Source organism: Gouania willdenowi, chromosome 6 (assembly GCF_900634775.1).
Source record: "Gouania willdenowi chromosome 6, fGouWil2.1, whole genome shotgun sequence".
Taxonomy (NCBI): domain Eukaryota; kingdom Metazoa; phylum Chordata; class Actinopteri; order Blenniiformes; family Gobiesocidae; genus Gouania; species Gouania willdenowi.
Window position 1 is genome coordinate 71,729,189 of NC_041049.1, and position 27,863 is coordinate 71,757,051.

At 36.5% G+C, this 27,863-nt stretch overlaps 1 protein-coding gene across 3 annotated transcripts in view; it reads left to right on the forward strand.

Moving 5' to 3' along the window:
* LOC114464691 (copine-8-like) overlaps positions 1-25,912 on the forward strand; it is an 80,469-nt gene extending 54,557 nt beyond the window's left edge. For all 3 annotated transcript variants that reach the window (XM_028449154.1, XM_028449153.1, XM_028449156.1), the window contains 13 exons: positions 2,009-2,111; positions 2,887-2,991; positions 5,090-5,131; positions 5,301-5,376; positions 5,629-5,685; positions 5,995-6,056; positions 6,278-6,324; positions 8,246-8,427; positions 13,223-13,350; positions 17,310-17,412; positions 19,043-19,100; positions 19,617-19,690; positions 19,837-25,912. In XM_028449154.1, coding sequence (XP_028304955.1) covers positions 2,009-2,111; positions 2,887-2,991; positions 5,090-5,131; positions 5,301-5,376; positions 5,629-5,685; positions 5,995-6,056; positions 6,278-6,324; positions 8,246-8,427; positions 13,223-13,350; positions 17,310-17,412; positions 19,043-19,100; positions 19,617-19,690; positions 19,837-20,049 — 1,250 coding nt within the window. In that variant the 3' untranslated portion in view covers positions 20,050-25,912. The remainder of the gene's footprint in view (positions 1-2,008; positions 2,112-2,886; positions 2,992-5,089; positions 5,132-5,300; positions 5,377-5,628; positions 5,686-5,994; positions 6,057-6,277; positions 6,325-8,245; positions 8,428-13,222; positions 13,351-17,309; positions 17,413-19,042; positions 19,101-19,616; positions 19,691-19,836) is intronic.
* The last annotated feature ends 1,951 nt before the right edge of the window (positions 25,913-27,863 follow it).

A 27,863-nucleotide genomic window follows, 5' to 3' on the forward strand; every position in this document is an offset into this window, starting at 1 on the left:
TTGCATTGATTACTTAATCAATGTAATCACCTGTGAAAACTACATTTACTGTTAAACAAACATGAAGACCATAGAGATGTTTATGGGAGAAAAACAAAGCACTTTGAAGTCTTGTATTGAAGACAATACAAGAATATGGAATGTCCTGAAAAAGAAAGAAACTACTGGTGTACTGAGCAACAAACATGGAACAGGTCGACCAAGGCTATCAACAGTAGTTGATGACAGAAACATTGTGAAGAAACACCTAAAGACAACAGTCAGTGGCATCACTGCACCTCCACAGGGCAGGGTGAAGGTACCACAATCCACTGTTCTAAGAAGACTTGGAGAGAAGAAATATAGAGACCATACCAATAGATGCAAACCACTCATCAGCAAAAAGAATCAAAAGGCCAGATTGGATTTTACAAAAAGTTCAGAGATGAGCCACAAAAGTTTTGGAACAAAGTTTTATGAACTGAAGATGAACGTCTACCAAAGTGATGGAACGACCAAAGTATGGAGAAAGAAAAGATCTGCTTATGATCCAAAACACACAAGCTCATCTGTGAAGCATGGTGGAGGTAATATCATGGCTTGGGCTTCTGGAACAAGTTCACTAGTCTTATTGATGATGTCACTCATCAATAAAACTGGGGATGTGATGAGCCCAAATGGGTGGGGTCGCAGGTGTGTTGGTCTGTTTCTTCTTGTTTTCACAGAGCTAACGACCGTATTGGACTCAGGTGTGCGTGGCTGCTTGGAAGGCGTGGCCTAACCAATAATCCAGTTGTCTCCCTGCTTGGACTGGCTCTGGCTGATTGTGGCTGCTCTGGTAGCAGGATTCATGTTTAGTGCAGACATTTATCTACCTCTTGTTTTATTCTAGTCATGGTCTTAAGCCAATATGTGACATAGTGTATCATGTTTTTCTGCAGTCAGTGTCTTCTCCTCGTCCTTCTCTCTCTGCTCTGTTTCAGGTGAAGCTGATGATGTCACTTCCTGATCTGTGTTCTATCTCTCTATCCTGTTCTGTTGGTCCTTCTGTCCACTAACCACAACCAGTCCACGCAGATGGCTGCCACCTCTGAACCTGGTTCTAACAGAGATTTATTCCTAAAAACAAAATTAGGGAGTTTTTTCTTCCCACTGTCACTAAATGTTTGTTCATGTGGATCTTATTGGGTTTTTCTTTCTTACTATGAATTTTATATTGTTAAGCACTTTAAGATGACTTTGTTGTATTCAGCGCTATATAAATAAAGTTGAGTAGAGTTAAATATTATGAAATAAAAGCTGGGATTCTGAACTTTTGTCTCATATTAATTTTTTGATCTGAAACCCAAATGTCTTCAGTATACAACAAAAAAAGAGGAATTGACCTTGTTGTTCCAATACTTTTGGAGGGGACTCTATCTATCTATCTATAGATATCTATCTACATTGTAATGTTTATTATATGCAGTATTAAGTTTTTTATAAGGCTGTAGTGTTGTCATAGCAACAAAAGAATAGCTATAATACTTTCAAATTGTGCTTGTGCACGATTTTCCCTTTCACTTTGAATACTTAAGTAATACTTTCATTTCATATTTTCACTGAGTTACTTTCACTTATGTTAGAGTAGTTTCTGACAAGGAGTAAATCTGTACTTTCATTCAGGTAATAAAGGTTGTTTATTTTAATAAACCTCTGACAGTGACACAAAGATTAAAAACTGGGTAAAGTGATGAAAAATGTGTTGCTTCTCTGCATAAAATCAGCTTTAATTTCATTATAATCAAACACACATTATTGGTCAGTTTGACTGTTACATGTTGAAGACTCGTCTCTATGTCATGTTTTGGGTGATTTGTGGGCAAATCAAGCCAAATATTTGGTAAAGCTATAGGACACTGATGATAAAAAGTGTATCTAAGCTGGGAATGTGTTTATTGATCTAGATTATCTTTAAAGTCAATACACACATACATATTTATCTCAGATTGCCTGAGATTTGATTGAAAATATGTTGTTTTGTTTTAGGAGTCAGTGATGCTTCAGTTTTGCGGCAACAAGCTGGACAAGAAGGACTTCTTTGGAAAGTCGGATCCATTTCTCGTCTTTTATCGCAGTAATGAAGACGGATCGTAAGTTGATGTCCCTGGACAACAATTCACTGAGTTAACAAACATCAACGTCTTGGTTTTACACTCACACCATCACATTTAAACGAGCCCTGAGATGAATGCAGGCTCCTAGTTTAATTCTTCATGCTCCAAAAACTCATATGAAGAGGATTTCAGAGCTGAACTGCCTATATGTTGTTACATAAGCCGCTGTGCTGCACATGTGACTTTAGTCACCCAGTCATCAACATGAGAAAAGCAGTATGGGATGAGCAGAGATAATAGGACAGAGCTGACAACAAGAAAATAAAAGAGGAAAGACAGATACGATGTAGTTAAGTGAGATGAAGTGAAAGTGTGTGTGTGTGTGTGTGTGTGTGTGTGTGTGTGTGTGTGTGTGTGTGTGTGTGTGTGTGTGTGTGTGTGTGTGTGTGTGTGTGTGTGTGTGTGTGTGTGTGTGTGTGTCAGTTTCTCTGCCCTGCAGATGCTTTTATTCAAGTCGACCTCAGCGTCTCACACTTAACACATTCTCTTTCTGTGCAGCTGGGTATTTACTGATGCAACCTAAATGTTCTGCTGCAGGGTATAACAGCAGCAAACTACCATAACAAAGAGCTCCACTAGATGCTACAATAAAGACAGAAGAGCAGGAAGTGCTTATTTCTGCAGATAATCTACTTTTTATTATAAAAAACTTGTTTTAACATCACTTTCCACTTCATGTCAAAGTGCATGTGAGGTTATTTTGCTAAAAATACTGAGAATTGTTCCGCAAACAGCTTCGTCTGCCTTACAGGTACACTATCTGCCACAAAACAGAAGTGGTGAAGAATACTTTGGATCCAGTGTGGCAGGCTTTTAAGATCCCCGTCAGGGCGCTGTGCAATGGAGACTATGACAGGTAACACACAAGACCACTTCATGAACATCATTTAAGGTTCATTGTGCACAATTGATTAAATGCTACGTATTGTGAAAAATCCACATTTGCAGTGTTTTTGATCACATATGAAGGAACTTGAGTTTCCACCAGCACAAAAAAATGTGAAATACAACCATCCTTTCTCTGTTTGTGGTCTGTGTAAGTCTGATAACACAGAGAAAAGTGCTTTGTTTCAAGTGTTCTCAGTTTGTGACATCACAAGTAAAATCAGCAAAGAAAATGCCCTCTCCTCCGCTGGTAGCTCCACCCCCAACCTGATGAAAACTTGCGTGCGTGCGTGCTTCTGTGCGTGCTTTTGTGTGTGTGTGTGTGTGTGTGTGTGTGTGTGTGTGTGCGGAGCCAGGTGAGAGTGGAAAGAGAGCGCTGATCACTTCTTCTCCGGCACGTGTCCACGCTCCACTTTTATGTTTTAATAGATCAACTTACGGAGTTACTAAAGGATGAGTTCACTCACAATGTAGGCTTATTCAAGAAGTTAACTGCTTTAATTTTGCCCCAGTACATTGAGGAAGCCTCCCCCTGCTGCCGTGTCACTGTAGCGAGAGGGAGGGGCTTCTGCCTTGGCTCTACAGACAGTAACGGATGGGGGAGATGTCGCTTGAAGTCGACTAGGTCTCACGAAACCTCTTGAAGTTGCGTCATTTACATTGATTTTGAACGTAATCTAATCACTTCAGTCGCGTTCAGTGTGAACGTACCTTTAGTGTTTGCCACTCCATGGAAAACGGGGGCAGGGAAGGGGGAGGTCTATACAAATCAAGGGACACACCCCCCAAAACAGAGCACTCTCAAAGATCTCGTTAATACAGGGTCTTAAACTTTCCCTGTTGCTTAATTCGTTATGTTTTGACCAAATCCCAGCACAGATATGTCATTTAGACCACAGGGAACATTGGTACAATGTGTCCCCTTTAATGAATATGCTTGCATTTATATACACACACACAAACAACACATTCTTGCATTTTTATCCTGTGCATGCATTGGATTATATCAACCATTAAAATATAATATAAAAGTGTGATATCAACCCATTCTGACCTGAAATTTTGTTGTATAGTAATTACAAAACTCATAATAAAGTACTTTTAGAAAACATAAATAGTAATCATTTTACACAAATGCTTAAACCTCATTAAAAAAAAAGAAAAAGGTTGAATTAATAATTGCAGAGGATTTTTCTCTCATTCATCCTTGTGACTGGAAGAAGCAGCAGCTGTTTTAATAAAAGAAACTTAAGACCAAGACAAAACATCCACAGCTTGTTTTAAAAAAAGAAAAGGACAAATAGACTCTTAGTGTTCTCTGATGTCATTAAAGCTACTGTAGCGGAGTCCAGCTGATGAAATGGAGGACTTTAAACTATTTAATGAATGCATTAAAATATATATATATATATATATATACAACCTCGTGTCATGTTGTAAGTCTGTTATATAATTGCTAATGATAAATAACTGTAATGAAATAGTGAAATGTAGATTATTTGTTGGTAGATGTAGCAGCAGCTGAACCGTGTCAGGATGTCATTACGTCTTCTTAAAGGTCACATTCACATATTTAGTCAGTTTTGAGTCTCATCTAACTAAATATATATACGTCTATAGCTTTAAAATCTTAATTAGTAAAATTTAATTTTAAAAATAAAATAATAAAATATATATATGTGAAGATGAACCTCAAAAACACATTGTATTAGCAGAGCTCCAATGCTGACTAGTGTTTATTCTGATTTATTTGGTAAATGGACTGGATTGGTTGGTCTGAGGTTTCAGTTCTCACACATGGAGCTTCTCCACTTTTGAAAAGGTCAACTTTGGAATAAACATGACCTTCACAAACCAATAACAGCTGTTTAGTATGTTATAAATCAGTCATTCTCTTGGTAAAAGTGGGACTAGCCAGTGGCACATGTGTAGCTGTAGGGCCACTCAAGGCTTTTTAGCTTTTTTATGCCTAAATATTGACCTTTAATGAATTCTTTTAAAGCTTTTCCCTCATGATGTCGACTGTCTTTGCTTAAAGCACCGTACATCTCTTCTTTTCTTCCCTACAGGAGCATTAAGGTGGAGGTGTACGACTGGGACAGAGATGGAGGGTGAGGGTCTCATAGATTACTGTAGCTTTGTAAGCTTTAATCATTGGAGTCAATTGTAACTGTGCAAGCATGCCACAAATATATTGAATATAAACTGAGCTGCTATACACAACTTCAGTTTAGTTGAGATGCTTTAGTTTGGAAAACGTGACATTTTCTGTTTTGACAGACACGACTTCATCGGTGAATTCAGTACAAGTTACAGAGAAATGTGCAGAAGTCAGTCACAGTTCCACATCTATGAGGTGATGATCACACACACACACACACACACATCATATATGCATAATATTTACAGTATTTATATTTACTTAGTGTATATAAAACACAATCCTTATTATCAACATTGTTCTCATCAGTAATGTTAAGACTTTTCATGTTCTTGTTTCCATTCATTGTAATGCAGTTTAGAAGAATTGTTGCAACAAACAGAATTGGTTTTAGATTTTAATAAAAGTTGATTTTCAACAATTGTAATGAATATAATTTTCCTGCAGGTGTTAAATCCAAAGAAGAAAGGAAAGAAGAAAAAGAAATACCAAAACTCTGGAACGGTCAGTGTTCAGTGTCTAATTTTATGGTTGTGCATGTACTACTACTAAAACTATTACAACTACTAATAATAATTTATAATAATAATTATCAGAACTCTTCATTTACAAGATAAAATACAACAACACTATGTCAGTTTGTTGAAACATGATGAAAAGTATTTCATAATGAGACGTGTTAAGAGTTTGATTCATTCACAAATGTCTATTCATGTGTCAATCTTGTGTTCAGTAACTACAGTATGTCTGTTTTCCCACGCCCCATAAAATAATAAGTATATTTAAAAAGTCTGCCTGGTGTCTGATTGACAGGTTACCCTCCTTTCCTGCCTCGTGGACACTGAGCTGTCCTTCCTGGACTACATCAGAGGCGGGTAAGTTCACGCCTCCTTTTGATCATCATCATCATCATCATCATCATCATCATCGTATGCTGTCAGACATGTGCACGTCTGACTGAGAGGGTTTGTTATCTCTGCCTAATGTCTGCAGATAACCTGCTGTTTAATAACTCACTGAGGCGTGTTTTAAAATGTGCTGTAGTGTAATATGATGTGATTGATGGTTCCATGTTTCTTATATTTTTGTCTTGCAGGACTCAGATTAATTTCACAGTGGCAATCGATTTCACAGCATCCAATGGTAAGTGTTTTAAAGCTCCGTTTCGGTTAATAAACCCTCTCAAGTGCATCCAATGGTTGCGTCTTTGGCGTGTATGATACGATGGTAACTTCGTGCCTGTCACTTTAACTTATGCTAATCAATCTTCAGGAGGGTTTTTATTTTTTTGAAGTGTTCTGCTCCTTTTCTTTGCTCACCATAAGTTGTTTAGTTAACACTGCTGAAGGTTTATGACGCCCCACGGGTAAACAGCAGTACAGTTGTCACTGATAACTGATGAACAACAGAACCAGAGAACCTTGTTAAAAATAAGCAACGTTCTCACTTCAGATGAGCTGCTGAGTTATGCACTATTTTATTTTATACTATAAAGATAAAACCAACTAATGTAACTGTACAATCATTAAAAATGGCTTAAATACTGCCAATATTATGCATATAGATATAATATTTAAGGCATTTGGGGCGACCGTGGATCAGTGGTAGAGTCCAATAACCAAAGGGTTGGGGTTCAAATCTTGCTCTAGCCAAATCATTGTTGTGTCCATGGGCAAGGCACTCTATCCACATTGCCTCAGACGAATAGGTATGAATTATGCATGACTATGATTATGGCAGCCACACCTCTATCGGTATGCCCCAGGGCAGCTGTGGCTACAATGTAGCTCACCACCACTTGCTGTATAAATGTTATTACTATTACTATTATTATTACTATTACTATTACTATTATTATTATTATTATTATTACTATTACTATTACTATTATTATTATTATTGTTATTACGATAACTATTACAATTATTATTATTATTATTATTAGTCTCAATTCTAGTAATACAGAACATGTTTGCCTATGAACAAATAATCTCTGATAAAAGTCTGAGAATACTGTACATGCACCTTATTTATTAAGAGTATCACAATGTTACACTTTTTTTTGAAGGAATAATCAACCAAAATTACAGAGACAGCTTAACGTAAATGTAACCTTTATAAGTAGAAATGATTTAAGAGCTGTAAATACAGTAAAAACACCAAATATTAACACATTTAATAGATGCATTATTATAGAAATGTGTCATTAGTACAAATGTTCATTGTATTATAAACTCCTCCTCAGTGTGCGTCTTAATGAATAAATTAATTACTAGATGTGCTAAAACTAAAACATTTAGCTGTAAAAACATAATTTAAGAAACACCAGCTCACTCTTTATCTATTTATGTTCAGATATTGGGTGGAAATTTCTTATTAAAGACTTACAGTAACTTAAATTGTAACTCACCTCTTTTTATTCAAAGGAAACATTGAATATATTTACTATTTAGTGAAACATTAGATGATCAGATATACTACAGTCATCAACACAACAGTCTAAATCACTTCACATGACGAGCTCTATTTCCCGTTATTGTTTATTATTTTTTTTGGCCTTATGAGGAATATTTGGGACCAGTTGTTAAATACTGATAAAAATATTTCTCACACATTTTTGCTGACACAACATAAGATAGGGCATGAATCATCTTTTTTATTTATTTTTCCCAAAAGCTGCAGGCATTTGATTTGCTTTTTTCTAAGATCAAAAGCAAAAACCAGGAAAAAATAAAATAAAGACACTGTTTTTCCATTTTTAGTCAGACGATGACTTTCTGCTTTTCATCATTTTTGTGCATTTTCTATAATAACCTCATTAATGTATGCTAGTGCTGAGTGGTTATAACAGGAGACACAATATTCACTGAGATTTATTTCTGCCGTTGTCATGGAAACATATTGATGTAAATAAACCTCTGGTCTTTGCTTTAACCTCTGTCACCGACTCACATCATTTTTTCTTTTCTTCAAATTTTAATATGAGTCGTAGCTCAAGGGAATGCTGCTGTAATTACTGTAGTGTGTGTGTGTGTTTAATTATGTCATACCAATGGGGTCCTAGGCAACCCGTCCCAGCCCACCTCGCTGCATTACATGAGTCCGTACCAGCTGAACGACTACGCCATGGCGCTGCGGGCAGTCGGAGAGATCATCCAAGACTATGACAGCGACAAGTTGTTTCCTGCGCTCGGATTTGGTGCCAAACTTCCCCCAGATGGACGAGTCTCACATGAGTTTGCTCTGGTGAGGCTTTTATTTCTCTTAACTTACAATACACGCATACATACATTTATTATCATACATAAACCTGCTGATTGCTGCTCCTTCCATTTATCTATAAATGTACCTTTATTAAATATTCACACATCTGCTTCTTCATTTCTTATACATTTGTTTTCCAAATGTTACGACTCAGTGGAATGTTTCCACGATGTAAGAGATGGCACAGTATTAAAGGGTAATGTACAGCACAGTATTAAAGGGTAATGTACAGCACAGTATTAAAGAGGATGAAGAAGAAGGTTTTTCAGTTCCTAAAAGCTTTTCCTAAATGACGATAAAGGAAATGAAATGTAAATGTAAAAAGAAGCCTTAGATCTTAGAAGATGTACCAAAGCATTATCTTTGTGGTGTAGGAGTTACTTCATAAATTACCATGAACACTATAAATGAAATGAATCTATAATTATATATTTATGCTAGCTGTTGAAAAATAACCACATGTTTGTAGATAACATTTTTTCATCACAATGTTTAGTCCTCACTCTTCTGTTTTCACTGTATTCTTCTTTTTTTATAGATAAAATTCTGCCAAAACAGGATCTTATGTGTATGAATACCTTTAATGTTATTACATTTGATTGTATTTGGCAAATACAAATACAACGTTATTGTACGAGTTCTTATTATTTTTCTCCTGAAACTCCTCCTATTATTAATGCAGCATTAATGACACATATATCATCTCATCGGGTCAATGTCAACGATGTGCAGTCGACCTTTTTTGGAGCCAAAATGTCAAGGTCAAGGTCGCATTAAGTGTCAAAAACCGAAAATTTTCATATCTCTACCAATATTTATCGTATGAGTTTGATGCTTTACTGCTTACCAGTAAAAAGAATGGTAGGGGTCAAAGTTCATGACATCACAAAAAACTACATAATGGAACATTATTCAACAACAAAATACACACAATAAGTTGTCTTTCACATGAACAATTTTATTTGCCAATTTTTAACTATCAAATACGTATTTGTGTTGTGAATACAGGTCTTACCTGGTTATCTTTAGTTTTCTAGATTCTATGTGCACGCTGACCGTGGACTTACTGTAAATATGATTTACTGATGCTGATATCATGTCTTTTTTCCTAGAGGTGATGTTTTAAAGCAGTGCCTCCTCTTTACAAAGTTTTTATGATTTATGATTGTTGTTGTTTGTACTTGTCCTGTATTTATTCATCATGGGTTCCTATTGGGACACGAGCTCCTGATTGTGGTTGTTACTTTAAATGTAATAAGTCCTAAAGGAGTGATTTTTTAATATCATATAATGTTTAAGATACATTTTAAACAAGCTTAATACAAAGTTAAATAAAATGATGAACCATTGTTAGAATGTATTCTGTAGCTGGCGCCACGCTGACATGTCATACGGCTGCATGGGCAACTGCTGGCCCGGGGGCCACATGTGGCCCTCGGTTTAATTTTTTGCGGTCCCCAAATGCAAATCCCCAAAAATTGTAATTCAAGAAATTGTAAGGAATATAAAGCCCAACATAATACATTAAATAATTCTAAAACACACAAATCAATAGAAAAATGCACAAAGTACACAAAGACATCCAGAAATTACAGAATATCTTCAAAGACATAAACTGTCAACAAATTACATAAAGAAATCATAACGAAATCAGGGGAAATCTGTGATAGGATTTATAAATATATTTTATTTAATTGAAGCTTGAGGATTTACTGGTTTGGTAAAAAAGCAGAAGTAGATTCTACAAAGTTAATGGGAGGTATTGTGGATATTGTGGAACTTATTTAGGATAAATATATTCTTCCCTTTTATTTTTAAAGTGCTTTAAATAGCTGGGACCAAACATTTGTTTGAATGCATTATTTTTTTCTTTTACAGCTTAAATGTTAATATAATAAGGATAATAAACTGTTTGCCTAATTTTCATTAAAAGTTTTGTGTCACTGGATTTTGTTAGTTGTAATTTATTTCTATACATACTGTATATATTTCAAACATCATTAGTAGCCACCAAAAATAGCAGAAACTTTAACCCTTTTTGTGAAACATTGAGGGGTTTTCTTTTATTTTTTAATGATGCAGTATGTAGGATGCAGCTGATGGTTTCAAAAGCAATTACGGCCGAGGCAGAAGAAAAACCCTCACTTGGCTCAGTCTCATAACGCTGTCGGACAGAACCGTGCAGGCTGGAGGAACCTGTCAGTCACAGTGAGCGAACACAGCTTGAATGATTTAAAGCAAGCGAGGAACAAAAAGTTGTGTAATAAAGAACTTTGTTAAAGTACGTGGAGTCTACACGACAAATGCTTTCAGACACAGACATAGTTAGAGTAGTGTTGCGTAGTGGGTGGTGAATGTTGCTCAAACACAGAGACTAGTTGTTTGTTAGCAGATGTATAGGAGAAAAAAATAACAAATTAAAGGCATAAGTTGAGTCTGAGGTAATATATTAAATTATTGAGCAGGTACAGTAAATGTCCAATGGCGGCTCTATCTGCACGGTTGTCTCACGCTTCCAGATGTTGCTTCGTTGCTCTGCTTGGTGTTTTGGTTTCTCAGAGGTCCAGAACTTCAGGACAAGGTGCACATGCATCGATCTAGACCAGTGGTTCTCAAATGGGGGTACGTGATGGCACTACAGGGGCTACTTGAGAGAGAGCGTGGAAGTTTAACAAATTATGTTAATGCTATTGCTAGGCTAATAGCAATGCTAATGCTAATGCTAGGTTAATGGTAATGCTATGCTGTTGTTAATGCTATTGCTAGGTTAATGCCAATGTTAGGCTAAAGTTTATGCTAGGCTGAAGCTAATGTGGTGTTCGATGATGCAACCCATCACCTGCATCCTCACTTTAATTTTCTTCAGGAAATGCAAATATTCTAGTCAACATAATAATAATAATAATAATAATAATAATAATAATAATAATGCATTGGATTTTATATAGAGCTTTATCATAGACACTCAAAACGCTTTACAGAACTTAGGCATTATTCTTTCACTCCACACTTAGTGGTGGTAAGCTACTATTGTAGTATACAGTGGGGCCACTACTAACCAGGCCCAGACCTGCTTAGCTTCAGAGATCTAACCAGATCATATGACAGGTTGCTATGGACACAAAATTATATTCTTTTAAATGCGTGTTACCACTTATTCATTCCATCTTTATGCTCTATTGTTCTATTTTTACAGTATTCTGAGCAAAATGTTGTAGCCAGACTAAGAGTGTACTTGTACTCAGAAATAAGAGAAAGGGGGTACTTGAGCCCAAAAAGTTCTAGAACCACTGATCTAGACATTAGGACTTCTACTTGCTCCTAAAGAGAATAGATACAGTTTTGTGGCTTGTTAGAAAAGTCGCCACTGAATTTGTCATAATTATTCAAGTTCCCGTTACAAAGAAGTCTCATGAGGGCGTGTTGTAAACTCATGGGTAACCAAGCAGGTCCGTCAACATGGTTTTCACTGAGATAATGAGAAAACATATGGGCAGCTTAAATAATGTATCTGAGCAGATTTTCTTATATTCAAACTTTTTTTTTTTTTTGTGATTCAGGGAGTTAAAAAAGTTTGGCTGAAAACTTTCAACAGCTGGAATTTACAGCAGGAGCCTCTAGACCAGCTGTTATTGTTTCCACATATAAGAAGATAAGAAGCACCTGTAGTGAACATAACAACCATACACAATAATCCTTTAATACTGTTTTATATTAATGAAGGTTCTAGTCTCACTAGTGGTTTGACCATGTTGATGGTTGTTCAACAGTGATTCTGTTATTCAGCAGTTTTCCTTCATCTACAGCACGTGTGTGTGTGTGTGGAGAATAAATGGTAGCATTGCAGCCCAAGCTTTACTTCTATTTTAAGTGTTTCAACACAAAGTTGTTTCTTTATTTCTTTGAGCTGAAAATCAAAACAAACGACTGTTTTAAATGCTGTTGCTAACCCTGATGCATGACTTTTGTACAGAGATGTAATGTAAGCAGTAAACTCTAATATTGAACACATTTTCATAACATTAGCAGACTGACTTTAATTAAATAAAAGTGACATTTTATGTAGACTAACTACTGTAATCATCTGGCTGAGGATAGAGGGACCAATAGCATCTCTTTGTTTTTATATAAGTCATTTAAACTTACTGTAACAAGAAAAAAACATATCCAGTTTTCAAATCCACCTCTTAAACATTTTAATGTGATTTGATTCATTTTAAACACAGAGGATTGACTAGCATAGCATGGCTAGCATAGCATAACTGTGTAGCGTAGCATACGTACAGTACATACTGTAGATGGACTTGACTTCTACTCCCAAACTTAGTGAAACACTGAATATGTCAGACATGTCTCCACAGAGCGACACAGGGCTGTGATCAGTGACATCAGGATACATAATGCAATTATGAATTATCAATTACTGAAAACATGCTTCGTAGCATCACTGCCTCCATTACTGTAGCTGCTTTTTACGCTTCAGAAACTAATTAAAGCCCTGTTTTTAATCAAACCTAAGTGTGTTTCCCACTGACGTAGTGTCGCATTCTGTTAGTGGGAAAAATGCACAAGATTAAGGAGTGTTAATTAGCATGTTTATGACATCATCGCTCAGTTATGGAAGCACTTAATCAATAATGATGGCATTTTTTTCAAAGTAGAGTACAACATCACGGTACATTATTTCAGCTACACAATGCAAGCGTGTGTGTGTGTGTGTGTGTGTTCTGTTACTCTTTACTCAGTGTTTATTTTTGGTTGTGTTGTTGTCCTGCAGAACGGAAATCCACAGAATCCTTATTGCAACGGCATTGAAGGCGTGATGGAGGCTTACTACCAGAGCTTAAAATCTGTGCGGCTCTACGGACCCACCCATTTTTCACCTGTTATTAACCATGTGGCCAGGTAGGTTTGCTTTAACACACACACACACACACACACAATAGTTTAAACAGAAAAGTTCTATTAGGGATATTTATATTTATTGTGTTTGGTTCACAGTCATCGTTAGTGAACAATAGTGAACAGTGAGGAGAGTAATTACTGTGTTGCTTTAACCCTCCTATTTAACCCCAAATTGTTAACTTTTTTTGCTTTATTTTTATTGACTTCTAGTTTGGTGTGTACGACTGATTAAACATAAAATAATCATGATGATATTTGCTGAACATGTTTTGAATGCATTTAAGTTTATTTATCTGTGTAAAACATGTCTGTTCCTGCATGATTAATGTTTGACAAGATTTGGATGAAAACTATTCACGATTTCACAGTTTGACCTGATGGTGGCGCTAGAGAACAGGTCAAACTTTTATCATCAAGGTTTTTTATGTATTTAACAAATAAACAAAGTGTCTGACACTAAAACTTGGTCAACAATTTTCTGAAAATCATTTTCTGGAGGCAAATAACTAGTGTTGGGAACGTTACATTAAAAAAGTCATTAGTTATAATTACTCATTACTTTTTCTAAAAAGTAACTGAGTTAGTAACTGAATTATTCTATAATAAAAGTAACTCATTACCAAGGAAAGTAAATATTTACGTTACTGTTAAAAAAAAAAAGTTGCTATTTGTTAAATAATTGATATTTTTAGATGTGTGTGTCGTTGTGAGGTGTTTCATTAAATTATAGTTGTTTACAACAGATGTGGACAAAGTCTTCACTCCTGGATATAATGAACACTTCACATGTACGTTCTTGTCTTTGACCATAATTAATATAAAGTAGTGTTTGTATCGTCAACTTAAAAATAACAACTTTTCATCAGATTGTTCCACACTCACCATCTCTGCTGAGTCATCACATCTGTAGTGTGTGTGTGTGTGTGTGTGTGTGTGTGTGTGTGTGTGTGTGTGTGTGTGTGTGTGTGTGCTGGCACGTCGCCTTAGCCAATCATAATCTCTCACCTTGTTTTTAACCCACCTCCTCACTACAGCTGTGTATGAAGTCGGGGAAGCTTTCGGATAAAAATGTATTCATTCAATGCATGTAACGCACCGTATTTAACGTTCAGTAACAATAACAGTGTAAAAAGTAATTAGTTAGATTACCCCGTTACTGAAAAACAAACGCCGTTACATAACGCCATTATTCCAAACACTGCAAATAACCCTGTGGTCAGATTGACCCCAAGGGTAAAATGTATTTGTAATATTTTGAGGAACATAGGAGGGTTAAAGTGAAAGAAATATCCCATAATTGAATGACAACAACAATCTAAAACCTTTATAAAGATAAAAAAAACAGCTTTCCATCGTTCCACTGATTACAAGTTATGGTTTTTAAAGCACATCTCCACTGCCAGATCTCCTCTCATGGTCCTCCAGGCTGACTGTAACTAGCACGTTTCCCACCTTTCATCATCAGCTTTCAAATCCCATCTCTGTCGGCAGCTCCGTCCACCCACTCAGCCTTGGAATAGCTTCATTGTTAAACCCAACCTTCTGCTGAGCATCTCACTGAAACCCACGATCAGACTTTTTAAATATGTGACACAGAGTCACTTAAACGTTTTCCATCAAACATACAATGCACATTACTAGCATTACTAGCTAGTAGCATCAGCTTGTGACTGCAGAGATGACTGTAACAGTGGAGCTTCAGGTATTACACACAGACTGTAAAAAGAATGGATGAGACAAGCTCCCCGGTGGAGTGAAGCTTTTATTTTTAGATCTAACTCTAACTTTTAGAGTTTATTAACCTCTATGATCTGAACAAGACGTTGGTAGAATTTACAGTGGGAAAGATACTTATGTTCTTGGCATCGCTGGGCTGTGTAAGTCAGTACGCAAAATGGGCGGGGCGTGTTACCAGGGCTCCTCCTGCCGGACCCAACTGCACAGGGCAGCGCTCCTAAACACCATGTTTTGGCTTCATGAACGTTGAGTGGGAACAGCTACAGTGCACGCCCACTGGCATTACGTTGTCATTTTTTCATCATTTTTTAATCAAATCACACAGATAAAACATTTTACAACTTGTAATTATAAAGTATTGAGTTTGTTTCTGTATCTCAGAGTAACACAATGGATACAACGTATAAGAGATGCATATATATAGTTTGTCCCCGGTGTTTTATTAGTAATATGTGTCATACAAAGCATGCATAGTTGAGAGGTAAATAACTTAGTTCATCTAAAAATGAAATATTAAATTTATGTCACAATACAGTACTCATACATCCTGCAGTCTTTTGCAGAGCCAACTATACTCGGTCTTGTTCCTTAAAATATTCCCGAGTCATTTTTTTCTTTTGGCTGGATGTGTCTCCCTCATCCTCCTAAAGAAGCTATAGCTAACATGGAATAATTCAAAGTGTCTGAGAGTGATATTTTTATAGCATTGTTTGTGTCTACGTACAGTAGCTAATGCCAATGCTTGGTTTGTATGATCTCCCTCAATGTTTCCTCCTTTTTATTTCTGTTTAGTTTATAGTTGATGGTGTCACTTTAAACTCTACTTAAAAAAGTTAAAGTTTTACAAATGTATCTCAAGCAGATTTTTCTTAATTTCAACGTGTTAGACTTAAAGTTGATGTAAAGCAGAAATAAATGTATGATGAGTTTGTCTCACCACAGAAACATGTGTCATTTACACTGAGACACATTTGAAAGATGAAATAATTCACTAAGTATATAAAATTATTTCTCAAAATCATGGAAAAACAAGCACTTCTCTCTGCTGTGGGGGCGTGTCAGTTAGAGGTGCTGGAACCACGCCCACACCTCCTTACTGTGTCTATGGGAGAGAGCAGTGTGAAAGACGCTCCAGCATCAATGGTGCTTCTCTCATTGGTTTTCCTTAAGTGGTCGGATCACGCCAAACGATGTGTCAGCAGAAAGGTTAGCTCCGCCCAAGTCTGAAACTGTTCATCTACCCTGGGTAGAGTCAGAACTGTGTCCGCTAGAGGCAAAACACACAATCGTGGTGTAAAAAAGTGCTCATTTCATAGAAACTGTGAGTCCCAACATGTGGTTTGTTTTCAGCTAGGGGCCGTACTGTGCCCGCTGGAGGCCGTGGAAGTTTAGTGTGCTTCAGCAGCAGGGTCAGGTTTATGCTAATGAGGGCTCCGTTACGTAACGTGGCTATGATTTCTGACCCGCCCATTAAATCCTGAACACAGAAATATGAAATAGTTTATGAATCTTAGCTTCATAATTACATTATAAATGGTTGAATGGCTTTTTACATGTTTTAAGGAAAACATTTATGATCTATTTAATGAAGAAAATGACAGAATTTGTTTTATACGGACTTTAAAAACAAATACCAACTACATGCAAACAACATTCTTAGCACTCATTACAGTCATCAAACAAGACAAGATACATATTGTTTTATGCTAATATCTTTTTTTTGCATGAAATTCCAATATTTTTCAAATGCTGTGATTGTGAAGCCATCAGATTATTATTAATCTGTCCATCATAATTTTTTTGGTATATTGACCCATTCCTATCAAAATATTGAGGAGTAGATGGTTTCACGTTACAATTTTGAAATTTTTGAAGGTAACTGTGTGGTTTAAAGGAGGTTGACATCCTATGAGGTAGTGATTACTCAAGGAAATGCACTATTTACGTGACTCCGACTGGATTCATGAGGTTAAAAGGCATTAGATGGTTCCCATGGTAACGTAGACTAACCTGTTTGAAGGAGTCTTCCTTGTTGAGCTGTTTAAGTGATGTCATGTGATGGGTTGCGTATCACTTTAAATCAGAAGTGTTGAACTAAAATGTTCCTACATACAATCATGCTTTTCAATAAGCAGATTCATGAAATTCTTGTGAAGTTATTCGCTGCTAATAATTTAGAATTTGTTATATTTTCTAACCTCTGACTCCTCCCCCTATGCCAGGTATGCATCAGCAGTGACAGACGGTTCCCAGTATTTCATCCTGCTCATCATTTCTGACGGCGTGATCACGGACATGGCGCAGACCAAGGAGTCCATAGTCAATGTAGCGTACTCTTTAATGTTTACACTGTGTTTGTGGATCATTATGAGACATAGAGCCTCACATAGAAATATAGACATAGAAAAGCTTCTGAAAGGTAATTAGTGTATTGCATTTATTTACCTATTTTTCTCACTTTGCATTGGTCGATTGTGTCATTGGGGTCATTTTATAGGTTGTAGTTTTTTTTTTATTTACATTTGTAGCTTGTTTTCATTTCTTTGCAAGCATTTGATGAATAATTTATTATTCTAATTTATCGAAATATCATCTAATTTTTTTCATCAAAATGAAGGTGCTATTTTTAAAAGAATAAACCAAACGATTACACAAGACAAAAACCTCCAGCAGAACTAGAATCAGATGATGGTGGGATTAATGTAAAATAATTAGAGAACATCAGTATCTACAAACTGAATGAGGAACGACAGTGTTGGAGTTATCAGATGAAATGAGAGAGAAAGGAAAACACAAAGAGAAGTTCTTCTTCTAGAGTTTCTCTAGGAATATCCAGGAAATCAGTTTAGGAGCAAAGTGTTCTTCTGGGAAGATATGGCACTAACATGTCCTAAAGATTTGGATGCTGCTGTGATTCTTAAGAACTTTGTTTGTTAACAGAAGAATTTAAATCCTAATATAGATTTCACAAGAATCCAATGAAGAAAAGCACACTGGAATTTTAACTGAGTTATTGGGGAACATCCACACAGTGTGAACACAAAAAAATTCTCAGTATTGTAGAAAAATTGTGTTCATGCAGTTTGTTTTAAGTGCAAACCATGTGAGGAACGCTGGAGGTCCAGCAATGCTGGAGAATCCAGTGGAGCTTCTAATAAAACAAAGACTTCTGTGATGCTGTTAGTTCTTCTTCTCCCAGTCTCATCCCTGCTAATGAGGGAAGAGTGGGTGAGCCTGTCATCCCCCACACACACACACACACACACACACCTACCTCCCCTTACACTCACCATTCCTGCTTCGTTCAGCTCTAATAACTTGCCTTCCTAATTAGAATGATCAGAGTTAATGTGAAAAAGGATTTTTTGGTGAGCTGGTATATTTTAGGCCTCTGTGGTTCTGCATCCACAGTTTCGAAGCACATTTGCATGAGTTATTGTTCTTTGGAAGAGGAAGATTTGGGAGTAATTATTTACTAGCCTCTGGTGAATGCACAGATCCTCATATATCAGGCAATTTGGGTGTACATCTAATATCCACAGAAAGTTATGAAGCACAGAAAAAGCTCCATTCATCATTCCACAGCCTAACCGTACCTTCAGCATCCCACTCAGCTAAGATTTAATAAAGCAAAATTGCGATACAGGGCGGCAGTTCAATGGCGGCTCGGGGCTAGGAAAGATGTAAATTGGAGTCATTTTTAAGCCGTCGAGCTTTGGCAGTTTTAAACAAAGTTGTGGTTGGCTGTGATTTCCAACTCTAGTTCTGGGCTGTGACACTGTAAGCACAGAGATTAGAGAATCTTCCATAACGGCACCTCATGCCATAAAGTGTTTATTGTACAGTAAGTCATTTGTAGGAGACTTTCAACAACAGCCTGGACGTTAAAGATACCAAAGGCTGGAAAAATGAACGTTTCCTTCCTTCATTGTTTGTTCTTTTGTTTTCTTTGCAGGCTGCGTCTCTGCCCATGTCCATTATTATTGTTGGGGTCGGGCCAGCTGAATTTGATGGTAAGTTGACGGAAAGTGTGTGTGTGTGTGTCAGTAATTGTTTGTCCTCATCCCATTACTATCTCGTTTCCCACATGGCTCATCCCTTCCCTCTGCATGCGATGCTGTTTCCATGCAGTTGTTTCTCAGCGTCGAGAGGATAAAGAAAGTTCACATTTGTCAAAGCCAACAAATAGATACTGGCCTTAATAGCCACCTTAGTCCTCGTGTACTTTTTCAAAAGATAGCCATGTTTACAAGTGACAGGCTACAAAGTCAATGCCATCCATCTATTCTCATGCTCATAAACACAGTGTGCACGGGTGCATTATGTCCCCCACGCTCCACTTACATCTATCCTTCCATGCAATGTCTACAATAAACTCCTGAGCCTTTGTGCTCAGTCATGTGATTCTCTTTCTACTCATTCCATGTTAAGGCCTGTCAAGATTGAAACATCCAATCTGTGCTCTGTATTGGCTGTTAGTGGCTATAATGAGTCTTTGCTGGGCATGACCGATGTGCTTTTTCCTGCAGAAATGATCGAGCTGGACGGGGACGAGGAGAGAATCTCTTCTCAAGGACGATTCGCTGAAAGAGACATTGTTCAGGTAATGCTTGAAACTCTTTTCAGCTCGTGTTGAGAGTGTTGTTTCTCTTTCTTCTTCACAATCTGTACTTTGTTGGTTTTTCTCTTCTTTTTAATCTTCTCTACGTTCCTGTCCTGTCTTTTCTTTATTATTCTGTTGCCCCTCAGTTCGTTCCTTTCAGAGACTACATTGACCGCAGGGGGAACCATATCCTCAGCATGGCGCGTCTTGCAAAAGAGGTTTTAGCTGAAATCCCTGACCAGTTCCTGTCCTACATGAGAACCCGGGGGATCAAACCGGGTCCCCTGCCTCCCCCCTACACCCCCTGTCCTCCACCAGCCGTCCACCCCCTCCTGGCCAGGAGGGTGAGCAGGATCTAAAAGCCGATACCTCCCCAGCCAGGCCACGCCTACTGGCTATCTTATCACAGCTTCGTCTCGTTACTCTTCACTGGAAGTTTACGAGTCATTACCTGTTTCACTTTGAGTGTCTTTGGCCATGAGCACGACACTGACGGGTTCTGAGCAGAACAAAACTCTTTTAGTTGAGGATTGGAGCAGATAAGTTGACGGACGGTCACGGTTACTTGAGAGTTAAAGTGACGTGTTGGGTTTTTCTAAAAGCCTCAAAAAAAGGAAGAGAACTGATGGTGCACAGCTGGGGAAGCTCTCTTTCAAACACTGTTTGCTACTTCCTGTACTTTTCACTAAATCTTGTCTCTTCATGCGTTAATGTTTACAAAAGGAAGGTTTTCAGGAGGACGTTTCTACCCATCAATGTGAACACTTGACTTTTTTGGCTGTGGAAAAGGAAAATGTGATTTTATACAAAACATTACTGGGTGTAAAAAAAGAACCGTCGTAAATAAATGGCGCATGTGTGAGTTTAGGAGAAGCATGCACTGTGGTCCTGCACTGGTGCATTTTCCATTGCAAACACCTACATCTAATCTCGTCCCTCACACCATCTGGTCAGTCCTCCTTTGCGCTCTCAAATATGACTCCACGCTCCCAGTGAGTCCTGGTTGAGATCCAACACAAACTGGACGTTGAACCACAGCCGAAGACAAATCTCACATATCGCCACCAAACACGACAGCGTTTCGTGTGTTTCTGTCTCTGTTTCTGGCTTTGCTCTACATCTCTCTACCTCTCACGTTAATTGCCAAAAACGTTGCTTAACTATGATGTGTTGTTTGTGATATTTTGGAAAGTTCTCACTTTTACCTTCATCGCCCAAGATGACAGAAACTTTGCCAAACTGTAGGAAGAGAATTTTAGCACTTTGTTTGCTATCAGATCAGGTGACTCACGCCTGCATGATGGCAACACACTGTAAATAATATGTGCTCACATATAAGATGACCAACAAAATGCTAACTGCTTCTGTAACAAATACCCACTTGGATAAAAGTCATAACAGTTAGAGTTGGTTGGTCTAGAGTTTAAAACCAGCAACCATCACTGATTAATGATCTTAAAGATTATTCTCTTCATCTCCACTGAAAATCTGTATTTCAGCTAATGGAGGCTCTTTGTGTGGTTGGAAGATGATGACAACTTGGTTCTCATTAGTTTTGTTCTTTGAGACCATGATTATAATGACACCATAGGGGAGGATTTTACACTATCAGCCATAAAGTAAAGGCTTATTTCATATTCCAAATGAAATCCTCCTAATTTGTAATTTTGTATGAAATTTCTTTTCTTCTTCTTTTCTAATAATAAGTGATCCATCCATGCATGCATATTGTGATGCACCAGAAGAAGTGCACAGGTTTAGCATATTTGATTCAGTATTTAACTCTGATTATCAGAACAGGGTCGATTAGTAACTCAATAAAATCTGCATATTCATTTTCTCAACCAGTTATTAATATGTAGATGAAAGGGTTCCTATCTCATGTATTTATACTAGTACATACATGAAATGAGTTCTCTGCATTTAACCCAGGCCTGAGGACCAATGAGCTACAATTAGCTTTTATTAACCACTGAATAACTGCTGCTTTATAGATAAACTAAGGGTGTTCCAATCCCATGCTGATATTAAATATAGGGGCGATATCAGCAAATAACAAGTATTGATTATATACACTCTGATACAGAATTAGTTTTATTGTATTTATTTTATTTAGGGTTATTTTTCAGGGGCTTGTAATTTATTTTCTTTATTTATTCTATGTAGAATATGCTTTTGTTGTGGTTAGTTTGCACTTTTGAAAAATTATTTTATTGGATTTATTGAGGTTATGTTTCAGGGTTTACAGTACCAATTTATTATTTTTTTAAATGTATTTTATTGAGTTGTAGAATAATTCTTATGTTTAAGTTTATTGTTTTTGTAACCCATTGGTCAATAATAAATGGGTCAGTTTTTCTCATACCTACTGTTTCTGATTAAAGTAATATTACTTGATCAAACCTTTTTTAGTAATAATAATAATTTAAGTAATTAAATTGTGTATAATCTGCGCTGATATCTTATGGGATTGGTATTGGTACACCTTATAGATTACTTACTGTACAGTATTCATTTTCTCTCTCACCCTCATGTTCTCTTACACAGGTTTAAATTTTTACAGTTAAAAAAATAAAGTTGATTTAAAAGACTAAGAGGCCTTTAGGGATATTAAGTCTCTATAACTACGTTTCTATTGATATTAGTGGCATAAAAAAGCTTTGTTTCCTCTTTGACTCCACGCTGACCACAGCTGTCGTCCTCTTCCCACAAACCGCAGTGAGACGATGAGCATTAGCATAGCATTAGCATACATTAGCTTTTCAGGTAATTGCACAGCCACTTTTTGACACATATTGGTTTGCCGTAGTGCCCACTACACAATGTATGGAGACTGTCTATTGTACTCTTCAGCAAAGCACAACCTATTCACTGTTAAAACACATCATCCATTATATCTAGAGGGACCTCACCTTATGTTTAAATGTGTGAACAACTATATCTGTGTTTTTATGTGCTGAATACTGTGGATTTACTGTTATTAGGCCCTATTCAGTCAAGAAGTCCATTTAATAGAAGATGTACAACTTTCTATCTTAACTCACACCTTAAGTTATTATATAATCTTAGACTAATATTACTTAGATTAATCAACAACATAGAAACTGCTTGTAAAACATTTTCCTAAACTGTTGAGATTTCTGCCTTTTATGCTTCACTTATTATATGAGATGTGTAATGCTGCTTCTTTAAAGCTCATATAATTATTACCTTTTATACAGAGGCCTGTAATCATATTTAAATCATGACTAACAGGCCTTAATAACGTGTATACAGAAGTTATTCATATTTAAATCATGAACGACAGGCCAGTATTTTTTATATGCTGCTGGTTAGATAATGTTTTACAAGAAAATACAAAGTCCTTTGGTAACAAAACAATTCCGTAGCAACATTTTTCTGCCACATTTAAGGCAATGTGAAGTGTAGCATCGCAAGCCACAGAAAGTGTTGAGTCTGATTGGTGACAACCCTCCGTATGGTGAATTGCACAATGTAGCACTGGTCAAAAGGTTGGTATCTGGCACTGGACCAGACCAGACCAGATCAGGAAGAAATGAACTTTTTGTAACGTGATGTAAATACCTATCCTGTGTATATTGTGTACTTATGATATGTTTTTGTATGAGGAGACAAACCACCGGGACTCTGTGACTCTCTTCCTGAAACGTAACCTTTTATTTATTCATCACGACACCATGTCCACTTCATCTCACATCTACACTCTTGTATATACTGTACATCTAGTACAAGTACTTGTATATTAAACATGCATGACACTTACATAACCAGGCTGTATGAGGATGACAAGTTACTTGTGGGAAATTGTATTTATTTATGACTTTTTGGTCCCATATGTTGTATCAATGCTGTTAATAGGTTTATACACTCTTAGACAGAACATAAGGATTGTGTTTATTTGGTACGTTGTTGTCCCACTCATTGTTAATGAACATTGTCTGGTTAATCCAAATCCAGCCCCCGACCTTAAATAGTTTTAGACAGCTTTTAAATGGAAATAGTTATTAATTATTACTATAACGTCAATGTGCAATATTGCAGTACAAAACATTTGACTAAACTCTATGGATTCCTGTCTCTAAACGAGACATAATCTGTTGCATAGTTATACCAAAAATAAAAACTCTATGTATAACAGCAGTATCACAATATGTAAAACTAAACATGTTTGACATGATTTTCTGTCTTGAATCTTCCTTGAATTGTTGATTTAATACTGTAACGTTAACCACCCAATAAAGATTCATTAATTCACTTAAAATGACCACCTACCAAATAAACACAAAATTAAACCAAACTAAAACAGGTTTTTAAGTTGGTTTTGTTAAAGATTTGTTAGGTGAGGGGGTCCCAATGCATGTCTATTAATAATGTATAATATATATTTTTCCATTCTTTATTTGAGAGGGACTGTGCATATCAATCAACATTATGAGTTAATGTTGGCTAATGTTGTCCCTTGTCAGGTGTTTTATAACAGATAAACACAGAATACATAAGATGCAGGACAGACACAAATATTATTATAGGCGTATGTACAATATCTGGAAATGTTTTGTATCTATTTAAAACAAGCCAAGTGAATTATTATGTTTATATCAAACAAATACACCAAATCAAACAGCCCAGCGTTTACGTTATTTCTGGATTGATCTGAGCTGATCCATAGTTCAGTCAAAAAATAACTGGATATTTAGTTATTATCTACATAGTTATGTTCAGTTGTTTTTTTGGACATCAGGAGATTTAACTGGTAAATAATGTGACTAAGATAAACAGTTGAAGATTGATTCTTTTTTGTGTTAAATGTACAGTATTTTTCCCTAGTGTAAATTATCTCAACATTCTCGATAAAATAATTTCCAAAGCATGTAATTCATGAGATTTAACCTCAGAAAACATTTAGAGTCAGTGATTTGATGAAGGAATATTATATTCATCCTTTGCTATCCATACAGGATGATCTGCTACAGGGACTTTATAGCCCATGGTATATACTTTCATCATCCGTCTCTCTCTCTCTCTCTCTCTCTACACACACATTTATATATATATATATATATATATATATATATATATGTATATATATCTCAAGATTTGATCAGTCAAAGCCCTAAACTCCCACAGATCTCATTAGATGTTTGATAATCATGCAGCCCAAACGGGAGATGCCATAATTGTACAACATATTACACAAAACTGTCCTTTTTACTCAGGGGAAATCATTTGCTAGACCTACGTTACTTTAAAGGTAAACGTTTGCTACTAATATATGGTTCTATACACCAGTAGTCTATGTTGAGATCTGGAAGAAAAACAATCATATTGTTCAAATGTAGCTTCAATAACTCATACTATTTTAAAGTGTATTATAAATTTTAAAACTATTTGTAAACAATGCCAACAAGTGATTGGTGTTTAAACCAAACTCGTATTGAAGGATTTTTACGGACCCTCAGCGTTGAAAATGAATGGGGTACCCCGTGCATCACATACTGACGCTAAAGGGTCCGTCCACAACGTCAGTATGTGACCAGTTGGATCATCATGAAAACACAACAGCCTCAATGTTTTCAGAGTAAAATCTTGAAAATAGAACATTCTGCAGATAATAGGTTTTACACTTCAGTCAATGATTCTTTCATAATTCATCTTATCATGGTAAAGGGTTCCAGCTGTATCATAGATCTATGAACACCACCTCATCCATGTCACTGTGCATAAGCATACGGTGCATATCGTGTCAGCATGCCATAGAATAGTTTGGTCACTTAAATACATACAAGGAATGCAGGTTACTGTAAATCATGATATTGACAACCTGGTTTATTGAATTATGGAATGCTGGTGATTAATATCTTGTCTTCTCCTAATGTCTTTACAGCATGCGTTGAGTTTTCATGTAGGTTTTTTTTCCTAACAAATGCATCTGTTACTGTTACAGAATATTTTAAACAACCTACTTATTAACATGTACTTGCCTTAAAATCTCACTGATCATTTTGAAATTGTGCAATGCCTTTGAGTGTTTCATCAAGAAGCTACATTTTCTTTTTTTTTCTTTCCTATGCTTATATATATCTATATTTTCTCTCTTTTTTGCTACAATTGTACACTACCACCATCGTACATTCTCATTTAGACTTTGGTACATTGTTCTAAGTGATGGAAGTGATCCATACGCAAGTGAACTGTAAAAAAAAAGGCCAGGATTTCTGTTGATCAGCGTCATACAGCTGAGTTAAAAGTGATCAAATGTTTACTATCAAACAAATCTAACTCTGGTATTTTTTATTTCTACACAGAGGTGATATGTGTCTTTGCACGTTGCTTGTAATTACAAAAACGATGAATAAAAAACTTGTTCATTGACGACATTGTTTCTTTGAGGGTCCCAAGAAGGTGATAAAATGCCTACAGTCAGAAATGTATTTATTTAGTAAGTATTTAGAATGATTTAGTTAAACTTATAAAAGAAGATCCTAAAAGCAACTTAGCTAAGATTTGGTCATGTCATGAATAAGGCTGCCGTAAAAATTTAATAATTTAGTTTAATGTCCAGTTCTGGACTAGGTCACACTTCAAATCTGGACTCACTGAAATATTGAATGAATAATAAATTAAAATACTTTTAGATTGTCTTCAGTTTTATCATTTGTCTTTCCTAAAGTAAAATGGGAGCTGATCCAGCCTAAATAAAAGCTCAAATTAAACCTGAACAGAGGAAGTTTCAACTGCAGATTTAGTGTTTTTGCTTTAATGTGGATGTTGATAATGGCTTATTTTTACCGCCGCAGCTTTATTGGAACTTATTGGTTATTAGGGGTCAGGCAGCATAAGTTACCGGGAACCTATTGTTGTCATGCATTTTTTAATTTCTCTTTTTCTTCTTCTTCTTCTGAGGAAATCATACTTTGGATGAAATAAAACCACGTTTTACCACAAAAACCTTCACCCTATCACATGCAAAGGAACTCTATTAAAATGAATTCAGTGGTGTGTGTGTGTGTGTGTGTGTGTGTGTGTGTGTGTGTGTGTGTGTGTGTGTGTGTGTGTGTGTGTGTGTGTGTGTGTGTGTGTGTGTGTGTGTGTGTGTGTGTGTGTGTGTGTGTGTGTGTGTGTGTGTGGCTAAATTAGGGGCTTTTCTGCCTTATCCAGCATAGTAGTTACACGCTTTCACTCAAATATCACATGACAGATTTCATAGAAAGGGTCCAGCAGTTAGACGCTGCCAGCTTTGATAGATGTGAATTATGTAGCTGCCGTTCTTCAGAATAGCAACAAAACAAGGACTCAGTGCTGTTGGGAAGTGATCTGACATGCTCAGAGTGTGGGCTGCTTTGTAACAAGTGACAGTGTGATAATTACGGCCAGCAGATTTTTCTCTCCTTCAGGCTTATCCAAGATTTTAATGAGCCCTCACTGCTTTCTGCTCTCTATGTTTATCTATGTATAACTTTTAGCTGCATGATCACTTATTATATTGTTACGGGGGCCTCCCACATGAAGCTATAATCAGAACTGTTAATTGGTATTCTTGGACCCTGGTTAATATAATATTGAGGAAATCACAATTCCAAGGGTAAAAACTGTTCTGCAGCTGGACATTCTTAGTTTTCTTCATTTTAGGTATTTTAGGTCTACGTTAAGCAAAATGACATTAATAATTTCAGTAGCAGACAGATAAGTAGTTCTGAGTATTTAAAAGTCATTGGTTTATTGGTATAAATCCATCGTTCCGTACATAATACGTACACAACCTACAATGCTCTGAACTGAAACCAGCAACAGGTTTAGTTTGTAGAAGCATGAAGGAGATGATAGCTTCTATGTTGGAACAATCACCTCTAAGCCCTACTAGTACAGGTTACTGTAATATTTTAATTCAGCTCTTTATGTCATTTGGATTAAGTAGTGTAAAATTAAATTAAAAAAGGGTTATGTTTTACATACTAAAAATAAGTTACACCCACTTGAAGATATAAATACAAATATAGCAAAACATCTAGAGAGCTAGTCTATAGCAATGTTTTCAAAGTGAGGGGCGCACGTGAGCCTCACGTCAGGTGTTTAGTATAGACTCTGGGAGTTTGTGCGCTGTAGAAGTGAGGAAGGTGTGTGTGTGTGTGTGTGTGTGCATTTGTGCGTGTTA